Source organism: Argopecten irradians, chromosome 3 (assembly GCF_041381155.1).
Source record: "Argopecten irradians isolate NY chromosome 3, Ai_NY, whole genome shotgun sequence".
Classification (NCBI taxonomy): domain Eukaryota; kingdom Metazoa; phylum Mollusca; class Bivalvia; order Pectinida; family Pectinidae; genus Argopecten; species Argopecten irradians.
In genome coordinates this window covers 6,898,336-6,916,999 of record NC_091136.1, presented here as the reverse complement: position 1 = coordinate 6,916,999, position 18,664 = coordinate 6,898,336, and the positions used below count along the sequence as shown (strand labels likewise).

At 33.3% G+C, this 18,664-nt stretch overlaps 2 protein-coding genes across 3 annotated transcripts in view; one reads left to right on the top strand and one right to left on the bottom strand.

Moving 5' to 3' along the window:
- LOC138317430 (cell adhesion molecule 3-like) overlaps positions 1-3,872 on the bottom strand; it is a 32,571-nt gene extending 28,699 nt beyond the window's left edge. Inside the window, exon 1 of one of the 2 annotated variants that reach the window (XM_069259093.1) lies at positions 3,698-3,872. In XM_069259093.1, coding sequence (XP_069115194.1) covers positions 3,698-3,779 — 82 coding nt within the window. In that variant the 5' untranslated portion in view covers positions 3,780-3,872. The remainder of the gene's footprint in view (positions 1-3,697) is intronic. The other variant, XM_069259092.1, reaches the window with a different exon arrangement.
- A 7,077-nt stretch (positions 3,873-10,949) lies between these two features.
- On the top strand, positions 10,950-17,587 carry LOC138317428 (thyrotroph embryonic factor-like). The gene is made up of 5 exons (XM_069259090.1): positions 10,950-11,408; positions 12,866-13,234; positions 13,608-13,733; positions 13,952-14,031; positions 14,617-17,587. Exons 1-5 carry the CDS (start codon positions 11,321-11,323, stop codon positions 14,851-14,853), a joined length of 900 nt encoding a protein of 299 aa, XP_069115191.1. The 5' UTR covers positions 10,950-11,320; the 3' UTR covers positions 14,854-17,587.
- Positions 17,588-18,664: the final 1,077 nt, after the last annotated feature.

The following is an 18,664-nucleotide window of genomic DNA, read 5'->3' as shown; positions in this document are numbered from 1 at the left end:
ATGAAATTAAGCATTATTTCATTTTCATTTTAGTTGCATATAATAATTTGATATAATCATAGACATGGAAATGATACAGATGACTAAAAGCCATATAGTATATTATGCCAGTTATCAGGGAATTGCTACCTTCAAATAATGAAAAGTCTATTTAGCTGTACCTGTAGCTTTAAACTTGATATCACATGCATTGCGCACTGTATATATGTATACATGCTAGCTTTCACCAGAATATTGTTATTGAAACATGATATTATATTCTATCAATAAAAGTTAACCACAATTTCAAGGTGTGTACATTTGACCTACTTCAGCCAGGTATAGTAGATTATACCTTATATAGACATGTAAGTTGCCAGATGTTGGACAGGTAACTAATGGCCTAGTAGTATCCCTACAGGGGAGAGGCCTGGTACCTATGTCACAATATCATAACAATAGTGATATAATCGGTCTGACGTATATATACCCTCTAGCTCCTATATTTCATCAATATGAATACATGACACTGCTCTAACTTCAAAAGGTATCGCTCAGAATATATGTGATTATTATATTTCTATAACTAAAAACCAGGTGGGGGGGGGGGGGGGGGGCTTATTTGGGAATCAAAATTAACTCTTTCTGTATTAATTAATATGTCATTGTAAATATGCCTTTTTAATCTTTGAGATGCACTATTATGCATGATTCGCATGTAAAAGATTTGCTCATTAAGCAAAGTAATATATCAGAAAAATCTGAGGGGGTGTTTATATCACAAACTCCTTCTTGAAAAAAGGGGAAGGGTTCTTTTATATTATTGGGCACGGGACATTAATAATCAAACACAACTTGTCAACTGGGTACCATATGTCAGGAAACAATGAGGGTATATAATGGTAAATACGGTACTATGATTTTGAAATTTTTTGTGCTTGGAATGCCCCAGGTGACAGTCATGACTAAGTTTACAACACAGTTTGGACTGAGTAACAGCCAGGACATGGGTATCATTGAACTGGCTGGAGAAGTTTAATCACCTGTTTATGACCCCCCTATATTCTGGGTATATAAAACTTATTGATACTGGAAAGGCTAGCAGTGGGCTGAAAGTTAGCAACCTTAAATTACTTAGCAATTTAAAGATAAACTTGGAATTAATTGGTGTGGAATTTTCTAACAAAATAACTGCTAGAATATATATATATAACTACAGCCACATATCATGATACAAATAGTTTGCACATTTTTTCTAAGTGCAATTGTTTGGATAGATGGGAAAATGAAATGTGCTTGATGGTATTTATAAAAACTAACAAGAAACAATTTGGATTAATATGTAACGTACATGTATGTTGTTAGAATCTGTATAGAGGATTAAAGCAATTAATGAGATTTCTTTAATGAACAAAACTTTAATAAAAAAAAAAGTTTCTAGAATTATGTGGCCCTGCATGTGGATCATGGGTGAAAATCCCTAAATGTCCCCTCAATGATCCCTGTCTAATAAATTGTAAGTGGGAGGTAAAGAAGGAAGTGTGCATGGTGCCAGCGGTGGGATGATATATTTCACACATGCAAATGTGGTCACTTTATCGCTGTATGGACATAATGACCATTTGGAACAACTCTATCAATACAGAGAGTACCATTAAATGGAATTGAGGTTATATGCATGTCAACATAGTTCAAAGCTCAATAGTGGACCAGGTTCAGGCTTGTAATTTAATCAGCTGAAATATGCCTGAAATGCATACTATATCCATAAAATGTTCAAGTACCAATTGCAATAAGGACCAAATATTCAGTATAAGAATTTGTGAAATTGATCACTAGATATACTCTTATTAATGTACAGTTAAGTTTGTTTCTAAATAGAAACATTAATTCAATTAAATCATTTTAAAACGTCCTGATTGGTTTGTAGAATTTTTCACTTAATGCCTGTTTACACATTCATATGTGAACAAGTGATTCCTGTCAGAAATTTTACAACTTTCGTTAAGAAGAATTACAAAACAACTCAATGTCAACCAATATATCTATAATAAGATCTCAATGTCAAACTATGATTATAAGATTAAATAATGCTATATATCCAACCACAGCATTTTTTTTACTCATTTCTGATATACAACCAATTGCTAGACATCTTATTTCGAAGTCAATTCTAATAGAAGAATGCACAAAATACTTGTTATAACTGTAAACATTTATCCTTAAAGTTCTGAGTTTTAAAGTAGTGAAATTGTCGAGTGCTTGTTTTTGAGGGTCAGAGTTTTCCAGACTGACATATATACAATCTTTGTCACTTCAGGTTTAAATCTCTGACATTTTTCAGACAATGAAGTGTGTTGCTTCACATTGGACAACTTGCCAAGTCTTAAACATTTAAATCACCACCATAATATAGACATAAGATTTCTTTTCTATAGACCTCTATAATCGCTCTCATTTTGAACCTGTAATATTATGTTTCTGTGTATATATAATTAATTATACAAAAAAATAAATAATTTTTTTTTCTGGACAATATATTTTTTTACAAATTCAGTATTACATGTTATTTTTATGGAGTGGAGAAATATGTTTTGTTCTTTTTCTATTGAAATGCACTCAAATCATGCATTTTTGTATGGAAATTTGAGTGACCTATACGTACAATATATTAATATAATTTATCAATTTCAGATAAATACGAAGTTTGTTTGCCTACATACATCTTATACCTTAGTTATATACAACATTCCAAGGTAAGGACCTTACTTCCCCAGATGAACTCTCCTTACAGTCAGAACAATCATTTATCTTCACAGCTAGGGGAGATTACAAACCAGAGTAGGAGATAAGTAAACGTAGACTTTTCCAATACACATTTATATAAACTCCCTTAAAGTCAATGTGACTTTTATGGTGACAAATGGAATTCATGGAAATTAAAACAAAGTCAAAGAATGTTTTTATCTGCATCAAGACAACCTAGGAATTTTTACATAGATGAAACTTGAAAGCTTTATGCACAGGCGTCTGCTTCTGGTTTTGGAAAAATACACAAGGGGTGCTATTACATTATTTTCCAAACCAGACACAAACGCCTTTACCTGCTTATGTCACATGATCTGCATCATTTCAACATCTTCAACCAAAGGTGCTTGTATTTTTCAATGTGATGTTGTAGTAATATATGTGAGATATTAATTGGCTGAAAGGGTCATTTATATCCCAATGTCTGAGTTGGCATTTTGTACAAGGTACAATGTACATGTACTTATTTATAACTTTGTTGTACTGAATATCGAATGTTAATTATATATTATATACCAAATAGGTAACCCTGATCATTCAGCGATATTGCGAAACATGTTTTACAGACATATATAGCTTCAGACGTCGACATCCTACATTTATCTTTTTCAGTTCAGCAGTTCCATTCAGCCCGTTACAATCTATGGTGTAGTATCAAGCTAACAGGTGCCCGTTTCTCGGGAAGCGAGATATATATTTTACGGTTCGTATCAAGTTCTCACTTTTAGATAAAGTCCTTTTACAAACACCTAGTATAAGGTGACATTAACACGTTCTGGTTTAATCTCGAGAAAGAATAACATTTAGTGAAGTGAGGGTTTAGCCAAGCGAGACACTCCCAAACAGACGCTATTTTTATCGTGACAGTGACCGGTTGTATATATACACTTAATTATTAAGCGTCACTTACCTTTGACAAACGCCAATACTATGAGAGTCGAATAAAGAAAATATTTCAATAAATCCATGATTCTGGTCTGTTTAAGATCCATGTCGAAAGTCTTGTTTTAAAGTTCTGTACGGCTCAATTCAAATTCGACACATCCGCCATGGTTTGAGTCACTTCCCGAAATGCCCATAATGCAGTTCGGCTCAGGTAAAACTATCCACCTGAGATTGTCTGGGGCGCCTTTGGGAAATCTTTGTGCAATATCTCTCGCGATATTTTACAGGTAGAAGAACAAAAATCTTTAACGTTTTTCATTTGTTACAATTGTCATAAAAATATACCATTTTATAGTATACCAACGAGAAATAAATGATTTGGAAATTATGTAGACCAATGACGTATATGAGGCCTAATTCACATAATTGATAAAAATTGAAAAGGCAAGGCAAATCAATCAATTACCCCACTCTGGCCTCCGGAAGGTACGACCCAGGAAGCTATAATGAGTAACATTCAACAAAATTGAGTGATGACTGTCAACTTCACTATTTAAATAGTTAGATATAGCTTGTCATTCGTGTTTGTATACAGTATACACTGCTGAAATTGATACTTGGACTTAACCCTCGATCTTTCACTTTCTATCTTACGTTGGGTTTTTTTTTTATCTTTTGATCTCTGTTAGGTATCGATCATTACTTTGATATGTAAAGATATGTATATAAAATTTATAACAAACTGCTTGCTTACAACGGACTATATTTTTTTTAGATATTTTTTTTTTTTTAACTATTCAAAGATTTTCCCTAGTGTGCTAAATTTAAAAGTGTCTGCTTTTGGGCTCTCGGTTTCTCTATAACAATAAAATTGATAACGCAATGTGTTTTTTTTTTAATTTATTGGACGATTGGATGGAACACTTTTAGTAGTCAATCGCTAAATATCTAAACAGTTAAGTTGACAATAATAAAACGCCTTTCCCTGATAGTCGAGGATTACCCTTTCATAGAAACCCTTCGATCCTTGTACAATTTCCCTGGTATTCATAAACATTTTGCACAACCTACTAGATAGTCTTATATTGCACACATTTCTGTACAAATATGTACATTGTTTGAGTTATTAAAACAAAAAATCACCTGAATAATTAAAAAAAAAAAAAAAAAAAAAAAACAGTTTATGATTTTAATGATAGACCTCTCACGAGAACGTATGTTATACATGTATGTGGAACAGTGATATCAAAGGAAATTTTAGATTAAAAAATGATTTGTATTGAATAGACTTGAGGAAGTACGTCGTCATTCATGGGAATGGGCTCTGTTTCATCAACATTCAATTAGTTTTTAAAATCTCTACAAAAAACATTAATGAAGTAAAAGGGGTAGATATGATTTCATCTTCCATGGCGACCACAGGGATCTGAGAAAAGTAAATAGACCATTTTCGACGTTTTATGGGTGTAGTCAATTTATAGTACTTAATATAATATTATTTTTATAGTACTACAGAGAATAAGATTTTACCGGTATTTTTTTCTTTATCTAGAAGCCTAAAACGTCTAAAGGTCTAATTCATATAAACTGTGACTAATTTTTAGATGGTGATTTGAACTATCGTCTTTTCTCTACGTACTACTCATTGTACTCATCAACTGTACAGACCATACGTCTTACTATATCTATAAAAATATAGCTTCCAACGTGTTCTAGACAGTAGTGATGTCGTCATCTTCAGAAGCATAGTGGACAGGGTATGTGTATTTTCCACATTGCACAAGAAAGACAGAGTTATGGTTCTTTACTGCTAAGTACAGCATACAAAACAACGTCGGCACTCATGTGATTTTGTATATGTCATATCAGAGATTTAAATAGTAATTTAAATCTCTGGTCATATGGTATTGTTTCAAGAAAATAAGATAATAAATCTTAAATTCAATTATAGATTGATTCACTGTGGATTTATTTTTTCGGATGTCAAATGCTAATGATTTTTTTCTATATTCTATGAATTTGTTTTATTAAGTTATCCGTTTATCTATACATATAAATTAGATTAAAGGCGGAGTGTCTCGGCTATCTCTCCTAAAACAACAATCAACATTATTAATATATTGGTCCTTAAATTTTGGAAAACTGAATGGATTTCGTTTGGAGAATATCAGAATTGTATGATCATTGAGATAATGACGTTCTTCTTATTATCAAGCAGGATATTTTGTGTGTTCTTTAATGAATACTTGAATGTCTGATCAGAATTATGTACAACATAAGCGAATACAAGTTTCTGGTATGATATAGCAAATTATGTAGTTTGTTTCCAAATAATCTTTTTGTCGTAGTCACCAGCTTGTGATATTCAACCCATACGGATAGGTATTGAACTGAGATCGATTTTATTTCACAAACTTATAAAATGTGTGTTAATTTCTTCAGTACTTGATGGTTCAGGAGAATAAATTCGAAGATCGATGTCTAGATTAAAATTTGCAAAATTGGCCCAGAACATTGTGCCCAAAATCTCAAAGTACCGGTGCGTATGGCAAGGGAATTTGGCATTTATTGAAGGAGCAAGGTATTTCCCGTGCATTTTTCATCACAAATTTTAGTCTACAATCCGTAAAATGTAACTGTAATAGCTTCCTGTGATTGGGACACCTAAAGTATCGATGACAGTGCTCCTTTTCTGATAAGTATTTATCGACATTTCCCAGCAGATAAGAAGAAATTAACACAATGATATTTTCTGTCAATCTCTAAATGCATGTTCTTTTACAGAAGTTACTATTTCGGTATATCGGAAAGTATTCCTTGAAGTTGATTTTACCCCGCGGCCTACCTGGTGATTTACCACCTGGATCTGTCTATAGTTTAGTAAGGATGAAAGACGCCGCCACAATGGTCGAGGCATTAATTCATGTAGTATCACTTCCTTATATGGTGTTGTACGTCACAGTGGATCAATACCTGACGGGCTTTATAGATAAAGTTAAATATTTATACGGGTAATTACGGTGTGGAGAGATTCATATTGTAAAAACTTCCTGAATGGTCAGTATATCATCAAATATCACGATAAACTACACAATATGCTCATGGTGAACTAATACATACGTACCCGGCCTTCTTCGGTAAAGTCAAAGATTTATAAGTGAGAAATTCTTGGGTAAAGACAAGGACGTACATGAGAAGACGACACCATTTTTTGTCTTTACGTCCTTTGAACTACAATATAGCAGCTGAAAAATAAAAAATAAATCCCTGTCTTAATGTCATATATTGGTCGTTACAGACTTAATCCTTAGTTTTTATCACCACAGAATGTATTCTGATTACGCTAGACGTCACATTAGTATGTATGTAGAAAGATCTTACATGTAATAACTGTCTCCAAAGAATTAGATACTGTCACGACTGTCTATAGCAACCTTACTCAACTCATTTTAGATAGATAATTCATATCTGGGCCCAGTTTCACCAACATTCCATTAATCCTATTGAATGTCCTATCATGCACTTATATTCTATACAGGTTCATAAACCGAAGAAACATATATACATGTATATTAAAAAACACAAAAATAAAACAATTTTTGTATCGCCCTTCAGAGGATTTGAAATCATGTCATTTATATATATATATATTTTTTGGGTTTTGTATTGAGAGATATAATACGTGTATCATCATAATTTCCAAACAGTTTTAACAAACATTCCACAAAATGCATTATATTGTACAACGAATAGACATGAATTATACATGTAAAAAGAATTATACATTTTAACGTTAATCTGAAATACATATTGACACATTATATTGTTCTAAGTTTATCGGATAATCAGACACATACATATGCATTATTTAAGGCCCTTAGCGCGTTTCACTTTGCTAATCCCACGGAGCAATGTCCAATCTACCTGGACTACACACTGGACGTTAACTGACCGAACTGACCGGTAGTCAGGTATGGCCTTGATGGAGGCCGTGTTGATTACCAATGACAGGTCTGACCCCCCCGGGGCCACGATTTAAATCAATATTTCTCTAACTAGATAACATAGCAGCAGGTAGATACAGATATAGCCGCGGTGATTAAATGACCATTGGCTACTGGCTGTAGTTTAGACAGGATGGGCTGAAGCTCTTCTCATCTTAGGGTGTCTTGGGGAGAATGATTGACAGGATACACGTTTTACCTGAACAGGTGGGGGCAGTATACTGACATCACCTGTATATTTTTATGTTTATATTCCTATTTTAAAGATTTTATTTTTAACACTCAGACACCACACGTGTTACATGAGGAGGCATACAAATATAATTGACAGCATGGACAGATAAATTTGGTAATTAACAGTTATATATACATACATATGTGTATAATAACACCAGCCACACACATACATACGATGTATACGTTCAACTGTAATATTCTCATACATTTACGTGTGTACATGTATAACCTGCCACACACACACAATTCATACGATCAGAAACCTAATGTTCTCACACATGTAAATGAGCATGTAGTTATACAATTTAGTCACGCGCTCGAACACGCACCTTGTAAATCCACATTAACTTAATATTTCAATCAGAACAAACAGATAAACAGCTGCACAGCAATTAATTACAAAAGAGGGGACATTTTGGTTAGGAAAATAGATAGACCTGTTACGAAATATTTTTCCATACAAAATTATGTTTTAAATACAGAATATAATTGTCCACGAGATGAGTTAGCACAGTCGGAAAACCATCTTTGTATAAACTGATCAATCAGACGTTGTTTCAAAACATCTTTGTAGAAATTATCAGGCATCAGTATTTTATTATCGAATATAAAAGAAAATCCAGTTTCGTTAAAAATACTTTGTAAACATTTAATCCATTTAAAAGAAAAATTAGCATCATATTGCAATGGTAAGACCAATTGTAATAAAATGTTACATAGTTTGTTATCATTACATAGCAATCTATTACAAAAACCTACTAATCTTAACTTAACATTTATTTCTAACGGCACATGACCTAGCTCACCATAAATCATAAAATTTGGAGTAGTAGACCTCACTTTCAGGATTCTTTTGCAAAACTTAAGATGTATGTGTTCAATTATTTTCAAATTTTCGAATCCCCATACCTCTGATCCATACAATAGGATAGGCTCTTCCAAAGAATCAAAAAGTTTTAGTTGTATATCTTTTATATATAGAAAATATTGACTTTTGTGCCTGATCGATTACGTCTCTCTACGTAATTCCTAAATAAGTTCCCGAGGCGGTTATAATAGGGACACATCTCGCTTATAAATCCTTGATTGCAACCTAGAAAATAAGAAAATAATATTGTTGATTAAAACACGTTGCTAATTAGCAAATCTCCAGAATGCCAATCAATGTAACCACGGATATGTATATATCTATCCTTATTACTGGATGTAACTATAAATTAATAGCTAGAAAATGAAATATACAGTGTGGACTTATTCTTTTGTTTGTTTGTTTAATTAGTTTAACGTCCTATTAACAGCTAGGATCATGTAAGGACGGCCTCCCATGTATGCAGTGTGTAGCGTGTGTGAAGTGCGTGGTGCGTGTTTTGGGAGACTGCAGTATGTTCGTGTTGTGTCTTCTTGTATAGTGGAACTATTGCCCTTTTTATAGACTTATTCTTATTATCACCCAAAATCAGAGATTTAGATAACATTGTATACAAGAAAAGAATTTGACCGTGTTTGGCATGATAATGTGTTGATAAATAAATTGAAAATTCAAAAACAAAAATGCCGGAATACTACAAAGGTCAATACTCGTGCTATCACTTTTTTTCTTATTTATATCAATGGCATAGTTGTTAATTTATGTCGTTACGAGCATCTTTTTATAAAATCTTTTAGACCTAATTATCTTATTGTGCCTGTGGACTTATGACAGAAGATACTTTTCATCGTTTATTCAATTGTATCAACTATGCGGACATCAGACAACAATATGTTTCTGGTATATTTACAAAATAAAATATCGTATAAAATTTAAATATCCTTTTATGGGGATATCCTGCACTTGAAAATAGCATGAACGAACATTTTTGTTATTTAGACACAGAAGTTCATTTTTTACAGTAAAATATTTTAACGATTCATACCTTGGTTAGTTTTCTTATTTCTACCACTGGGTTTCAATCAATATTAATTGTTTAACTACTTTAGGATGTATTCTTCCGAGGTTTCAGTCCCGTTGAAGTCTCGTTTCGACAAAGATCAAAGAAGTTATAAGATTTATTCAAATACAACCTACCAATATATAGCAAATTTGCCAGTTGCAAATTTTGTAAAAATTAAACCCACATTTTTAGGGTTAGAAGATTTTTTTTATTATACAGGGGTTTTAAGAAATGGCCCATTTTGAGGCCATTTTGAAATTAGTTTCTTTTTAGCTTTGAGAAGAGCAACAATTTTACCATTTTTACTGAAACAGTTTTTACTAAATCATCACTGCGCTAGCATTTTAGCTGTACTGAGTATCGAACTAATTTCTGCTGTAAATCTGTAATAGGTTCGTGGTAATTAAAATATTGAGCATTAATGTGTGAAATAATACACTTTTGTCACTTTATTTTTACATTTAATGGTAATTTGAGCACTTTAGTTTTTAAATATTGAAAAATAACAAATATTCAAATGGGGCAAAAAAGTAAGCACATGGCCCCCCCCCCCCCCATTTTTTCTGCCTGATTTAGAAAGAACAACCCTTTCCCTATTGATATGCAAAATATTAACAAAAAGTTTAATACCAGAACTTTTCCTATATCGGGTTGAATTTGGCAAAAATGGCTGAAAATGGTGCATTTTGTAGCACAAAATTAAGGGTTAGGGGTAGCATATGTTGTTATTCTGAGACAAAATATAAGTCTTATTAATCAAAACTGGTAGGCTATATTTTTAAAGAAGACTACCGGGAAATAAATTCACCTCAATAGGAAATTATGGTTTTAAATTCTTGTGTACATGGTCAAAATGGTCAAATTCCCATAAAATCCAACATTTTCTCAACTTAGTATATTTAATGACAATAGCGCAAAAACAAGCACACGTACATATTTTTTTCTTCCGATTTCTTTCATGGTATGAACTCATTTTTCTAAAATTTATGAGAAAAAAAGTTTAATAGAAGAAAATTTTTACTTCTCAGAGGAGTAGTTGCTCTATACGCAAATCCAAGGACTATAAATCCTTGGAAATTGATATCAATTTATTGAACTGAAGAGTAATGCAGAAAAACTAGAGATACTTGTCTGTACCCCGGCATGTGTGGCTAAAATTTCTTATTTAAAACACGCGCGCATTCCTAAATAGTGTAGTGTAGGTGAAGGTCGTCCTGCGCTACTGGTTATGAAACGCGAGCAAAACACGTTTTATAACAGCAAAGATTGTATGTGCCTATTCGGGGCCGACAGACATACACGCTCATAGTCATCGCTATATTACATGTATTAGACGGCGGACTACATTGGGGCCTAACGTATACTCGTGTGTATCAACGTGATCTCAAATCCTCCATTGTTTTGGTTGACCACTGTCCAGTGTTATCGACGGCTTGGGTACATAGCTTCCATTTGACTGCTAGGACCTGTTTAAAAATGTCTTTCTTCGGAGTCGGCCAGCAGGGCATTACTTTAAAGGAGCTTTTGGAGAACCCAGAACTACAGACAGCGCCTAATCTACAGGGTCAGTCAAATTTGTTTATTTCTAATGTTTTGACTGTAGGCCTATAAATATATATGTTGATGCCGCGAACAGTTAGCAGACAAGTAAAAGTTTTATTGATTTTCGTTCATTTCTCTTGCTTTTAATACACATCAAAGACCTTGAGCTATGAATTTCGACAGTAACTTGGAATTTCTGTTTTGATGTTTTATGTTGCAATCCGATTCATCAACATTGTACATAATGTGAAGGTCGTCTATGCCTTGTTAAGCACACGTGAGTTCACGCGTACTCTGACCAGGCGTGTGAACTCGTGCTTACTCCGACCAGGCGTGTGAACTAACAGATTATGTACATTTGTAAATGGGTTTGATAAGTGTATCTAAATTAAACTGCACGGTAGTTTTAACATAAAACACCTCTAGTAAAGGGCGTTTATACCAGTATTTTATGTTGATACTTATTTTTCCTATCTTACACCAGAGCATAAATATATATAGACTATATATAGTTCGTATACAGGTAAATTTAACATAACTATTATAATCTATTATATATAAAAATGTATATAGTCATAATTAAACTGTGCAGTATAAGCATGTTAAGACATCCGTTGGCATTGAACCAGAAACATACAATAAATATAATCTAATATATAACCTAGGCTAAATGTTTCTGGTTGAACATAGAAAATGTTAATGAACATTCCAACTCCTTAGGAATTATATTCAGTGTGCTATGGTAATTTTGTTGTTGTTGTTAAATACATTGATAAGGCCAAACAAAAATATACATGTCTTTTTAGGGTTACCTGACTGACCTTAATTTTTTACCCCCTTCCCTAATTTTTTTACCACTTTTCTACGAAAAAAAAATAAAAGTTGGGATTTCGATCTCAGACTCTGGTTCTAGCCATTATTTTAGAGAGAAAGACACTACAAAAAAAAAAAAAAAAAAAATTCTTCCGACCTACCGACCCTATTTTTTTGCCAATGTAACCCTATACAGACATATTTTTTTGTTTGGCCCAACTGTGGAAACTAGAGATTTCTCTCTATAGACACATGTACATACTAGGCTAAATGTCTTAACCACATTTAACTTGGAAGGGCAAGAAATATCCCAGGTCCAATGGCCCAAGACCAGTAAAATATGCTCTCGGGCAAGTGAAAATTGGGGTAAACTTGCCCTGATTTAATTCATGTTAATTACCCTGTTTTGGGTAAAATTATATATAGACTTCAATCTTAAATTCGGGTAAGTGGTTTTCAAAAAAGTTTCTTGCCCTGCTTGGAATTCTTCTGGTGAACCTCTATGGTACCTGGATTGACAAAAAGTAGTTGAAATGTTTGCTGTGTTATACACGTGTAATTTGATATTTCAATACATTGATCAATTCTGAAGGCTGGTTGTAAATATTATATGATTTTCCTTTATTATTGGTATATATGTTTATGATATTCAATTATTTAAAACAGATGGAAGCCGCAAAGATAAAGGAGGAAGCGGTGGGATTGATCCAACCTCAGCATTTCTCGGTCCAAACTTGTGGAACAACAGTAACCTAATGGATGACAATTTCCAGTTGGAATTCATGGGCTTGGATGAGTTCCTGTCCGAGAGTGGAATCGCCGTCGACCTAAACGACGACCTGCCTGGTTCTGAATCACAGAAATCACCCTCACAATCAACTCAGATTTCCAGTCAGCCATCCTCGCCAGGAAACAAAGCAGACACATTGGAAACTCTTCCAGTTGACCCTATTGAGGCATTATTATCAAACAAAGACGTTGAATCTTCAGAAGTGGAGCCAAGGGGTTCTAGATTAAAATCCCTTCTCACAGGCAGTAAGTATATCTTCTACCATAAACTGTTGTATGAATATCCCTTGAATGATTATAACTGATACTACAAGTCTGTTCCCGCCACTCATTATGATGAGGTATTAGATATAAGTGATGGGCTGATGATCGAAAAAAAATCGAAAATTAATCAGAAAATGAAAACTCAAACTGATCATCGATTTAGAATGTGTAAAACCAATTAATCAGAATTTTTTGAAAGTGGTCCTAATTGTTTAGTTTACGTCACAAAAGATTTGTATCTCACTTATGTGAAATAAATTCCATATCCAATAATCACTCGTTGTGAATCTCTATGTATTTCACAGAAAGTTGTGTGGTTTAAAATTCTGATAATTTTGATGTTGCATTATTTTAGATTCCATTGCTCCTGCTGATGAAGATGCCTCAGATACTCCTAGTAGCCCTGGATCTGTAAGCCCCCCTCATGTACCTGTAGAGTTTGAAGTGGATGATCAAGATCTTGCCCTAGCGTCAGTTCCAGGTAATATACTCAACATCTGTTATTCTTATAGGTACCAGATATACCTATTGGTATTTAGAATTTAGTTTAGTGTGATCTTTAAAAACTTGCTAAAATTCTATATAATTACGTTTGTGTAATTGTAGGTAAATTTCTGTGCTTTATAAATTCAGATTTCTAAAAATAATATGATAGATACATATTAGTGAAAACTTTCATTGTGATATGTTATCTTACAGGCCATGACTTTGACCCAAAGAAGCGGAAGTTTACAGTTGAAGAACTGAAACCACAGCCTATAATCAAGAAATCTCGTAAGGTAGGCATCAGAGATTTGTTGAGTATAATTATGTATAGATGGGAATGATAAAATATTAGACAAATATTCTGCTCCTAAAATTAGAATTTAATGCATAATGCATAAGAAAATATTAACATTTCATCTTGCATATTGCAGAGTTATCTGCCCCTAAGGTTAGACTGCTACGTTGTTTTATGTGCACAAACGGATGATGTAACTATTACTATCAAAACCTATACCAACTCTAATATGCAAATGCTGTAACCATCAATACCCATTCTCATTCTTATATGCAAATACACTAAATACAGAGTAGTTTCTCAAGAGAAATTTCATCTGAGTTGGTTCATGTGTAAAACATGTTATCACAAGTCTTACACACTGAGATCATTAGTTCTAGACCTTTTGTTTTCATTCTTAGGTTCTCTGCCTTTACCCTCTCAAAAAAACTGACACATTTATAAATGTCTGTCCCTCACTTCAGTGTTGTGTAGTAAAAAACTAACTTTTACAGAACAGTATTCATAGGTTAGTGTAGCTCATACACGTTGACATTGAGTTGAAATTGTAATTGCATATTATTCTGTTTGTTTTCTGATTTAGATATATGTTCCTGATGACTGCAAAGATGACAAATACTGGAATCGCCGCAACAAGAATAATGTTGCTGCCAAGCGCTCCAGAGAGGCCAGGCGCATTAAAGAAAATCAAATCTCCATGAGAGCATCCTTCCTGGAAAAAGAAAATGATACTTTGAAAAGAGAACTTGAAAAGATGAAGAAAGAAAATTCAAAACTGAAGACGAAGTTGTCTAAATATGAGAGTACAGATGGAGATTAGACTTTGATGTTGTTTTGGGGTGGGGACAGAAGGTGTGTGTGTGAGTGGGTGTGTGTGTGAGGGTGGGGAGAGTTGGGGGGAGGGAAGGCTTCGAGGGTGAGGGGTAAATTGTTAGATTAGATGTTTTATATTCTCAGTTTAAATGTCACCTTTGTCTAACCTAACCTACCTCTTTAATGACAAACGATATTACTGATATAGTTTAAAACATCAAAATTACCAGTAGTCCAGGCAAATGTTACAAAAATCTTGCCCAGGGGTGAGAACTGATAAAGATGCAAGTTTTTTGACAATTTGACAATGACTTAAATTTATTAGAGTTACAAATTGTGTACTTCCCCCATGTCTGTACACAAGATTTCATTTCATATGAAGCATCTTAAGAAATTTTAAGTCTTGCATTTAAAATTTTACCTTTTTAGCAATAAAATTTGGAATAAATTTACAAAACAATGTCTGATAAAACAAATATACATGTTTATCATATTACACAAATCTACATTTTTATAAGGTTTTGTTGTTGAAATGCATACTTACAGCCATTTCTTCTTATCTCCATCAATATTCCTATGGATATTTGTGTTCATATTGAATCTTGGGCATTATGATCTAACAGTGTTACTTCCCGTTGTTTGTACTGATGGAATCAAATGAAGGGAAGTAACTCTAATAGATATGTGAATCTGGTTGAAATCTGATTGCACTCTAATACTCCATCTTCCAGTCATTGTTGAACATATTTTACCAGACAAAAGTTTTAAGAGACATTATTTTGATCAGATTGCTCCCTATTAAAACATCATCATCAACTTCCTGTACAAACTAGTCATATATCTTACATTTCCTGTTTTCTTTTGAGAAGGAGTGTCTTTTAACTGTAGGTTATATGTGATGGTATTACGGTCGTGTCTTCCATTGAATTTAATTGTATTCATTTTGGTAGACAGTGTCTCTAAGTATTATATTGCCTTGGATGTGTTGAACCAGACATAGTGCTGGAATATCATAAGGCTGCTAAAAAAAATGTCTGTTTAGGGTAACACCTGCAAAAAAAATAAGGTCGGTAGGTCAGTGTTTTTAAGTGTCTTTCACTTTAAAATAATGGCTGGAACTGGAGTCTGAGATCAAGATCCTGATTTTAATTTATTTATTTTTTTTTTTTCATAGAAAAAAGAACAAAAATTAGGGTCAAGCCGTTAAAAATGATGGTCAGTTGGGTAACCCTTAACAAACATAAATTTTTTTGGCCTAATATTGAAAGGCAATCTCATCATTTACAGTATATTGTAGACTTTCTCATATTGAGAGCTAATTCTGCTGTTATGTATATAAATTCTGCATTATTCTTTTCATATGACTTTACGAAGAAAAGAACAAAGAGATGTGTTTGGAAAAGACCACATCTACCTGCACCTGGTACATGTAAATAGAGTAGACCAAATTCCTATGCGTAGTATATGTTACGCCTTGCTGTAGCCTCATTATTCAACTCTTCTTGTTAGCTCCTCTAGATATGAGATATGTGAGCATATGCATAACAATAATATTGCCGCTATTTATCGTTTGTCCTATATATTAACTACCATTATTGAAGTTAAAGAATGTGACAAGCAGTATCCCATTTTGGAACTTTAGCAAAAGTAACAGATGGGGCCAAAAACCGTTCAGTTGGTAATATTTGTATATCTATATTGATAGTATTATCTCAATGAAAGCCTTTTAGAACTAGGTTCTACAATTGAACAAATTATCAGTTTTATGGTAATAATGATACTATCAAATGTATTATATTGAAGTTGCTTATTTAGTGCTGATATTGAAGTTGTACAGAATAAGAATGTTACAAGGGTTGTAACAGTGCCCCATCCCACGTACACTTAGGCACGTGAGGGGGCAATGATAAACAATGCAATAATGCACAACTTACATGGAAAGTCAGCAACATTTTTTTTAATTTGATAAGAATGTCAAAATTATGCAAATCATTTGACTGTCCTTTTAATTTTGTGGAAACACAATTAAATTGATTTATTACAAAGTCGATATCTTTTTAATTTACAAAGTTTGAAGTCTTCTTAGGATCAGTACTTTTGACAGTATATAGGAATTAAAAAATTATTTACTAAGTTTTGTGGTTTCAGTAGATCACAAACTTTTTGTTTGTTTGAATGCTTTTGTTTTCACTAATTTTAAAAGAACAGTCATATATCTGATGGGTTAACAAGGCAAGAGCCTCATGTTAAGATGGGAAAATGACAAGGTTTGACTTTTAAGTGTAAACTTAATCTCATTTTATTTTCTGTTATTGAAATAATGCATTAGCATTGGTCATTGATCTCAAACATTAAAACTTACTTAAAGCATGAAGTTTATTTTATCTTGTGTAGATAGTGATAACCTGTATATATATATATATATATATATATATAAAGCTGAACAATTCTATGTAAATATCTTAACTCGGTCAACAGCCTCGGGAAATTGAATCTGAGACATTCGAGCCAGACATCCAAATTCTATTCTTGTTGACCCAACGAGTAGGAATTAATTAAGTACTTCTATTTAAATGATGTTGTAGAAAGTAAAATAAGAAGTGCTAACATTCTAGCACACATTACATGTTCGATTGTACTGGACAACTTAAGTTCTGGCTTTATAAACAAAACTGCATTTACTCATTTAAATTGTTTACATTTGTTATAGTTGAATAAAATATAATGATTTTTTTAATATATATTTTGAGTTTGCATTATTTTTTCATTATTCCTGTTCATCAATTTATAAGTCCTCTAATGTCCTATTGCAAAGTAACTGTTGTAAAAACAACGATGCTTAGCTCATATTAATGAGGTGATAGGCTTACAGAATATATTTGCTTTTTGATCTCTCGAAAGAATCTTCCTTATTTTTCAGAAAGTACTGAGTATAGACCGCTCATTTGGTCACTTGTTGTGCTTCCTACATTTGGGGACAAATCTGAATCCAAAATGGCTGATGGCAGCCATTTTGGACTCTGAACAAGTATTGTCACAGTCTGGAAACAGAGCCTACATGTGAAATTTGAAAATTATCTGTCAATACTTTATGAATAATAGCTATAATAAACTTTAACTATCAACGATCAGTCCCAAGATGCAGTATGCACAACAAAGGCCCTAGGGGAACCTACAAATAAAATGAGACCGATCCCTTTAGTACTTTCTGAGAAATAGCGATAACAAACTTTAACTATCAAAATCCAAGATGGCTGCCTGGTGGCCATCTTGTTGACCGATCAGTCCCAAAACGCAATAAGCACAACAAGGTCCCTAGGGGAACCTACATATGATATTTGAGAAAGATCCCTTCAGTACTTTTGAGAAATAGCGATAACAAACTTTAAGTATCAAAATCCAAGATGGCCGCCTGGTGGCCATCTTGTTGACAGATTGGTCCAAAATGCAATATGCATAACAAGGTCCCTAGGGGACCTACATATGAAATTTGAGACCGATCCTTTTAGTACTATGTGATAAAATAGCGATAACAAATTTAACTATCAAAATCAAAGATGGCTGCCTGGTGGCCATCTTGTTGACTGATCCGTCCCAAAATGCAATATGCAAAACGAAGGCTCTAGGGGAACCTACATATGAATTTTGAGAATGATCTCTTCAGTACTTTCTGAGAAATAGCGATAACAAAAAATGTTAACGGACAGACGGATGGACGAACCACGGACAAAAAGCGATTTGAATAGCCCACCATCTGATGATGGTGGGCAAAAAATATCCACCAAAATGTTGAGAATTTATTCATACAAATCAAACGT

Bases quoted from the DNA above. Each gene is read 5' to 3' on its own strand.
- LOC138317428 (XM_069259090.1), top strand. From the start codon at position 11,321: ATGTCTTTCTTCGGAGTCGGCCAGCAGGGCATTACTTTAAAGGAGCTT. The intron at 11,409-12,865 runs GTCAGTCAAATT...TATTTAAAACAG, and splicing joins GACAGCGCCTAATCTACAGG to ATGGAAGCCGCAAAGATAAA. The intron at 13,734-13,951 runs GTAATATACTCA...GTTATCTTACAG, and splicing joins TGCCCTAGCGTCAGTTCCAG to GCCATGACTTTGACCCAAAG.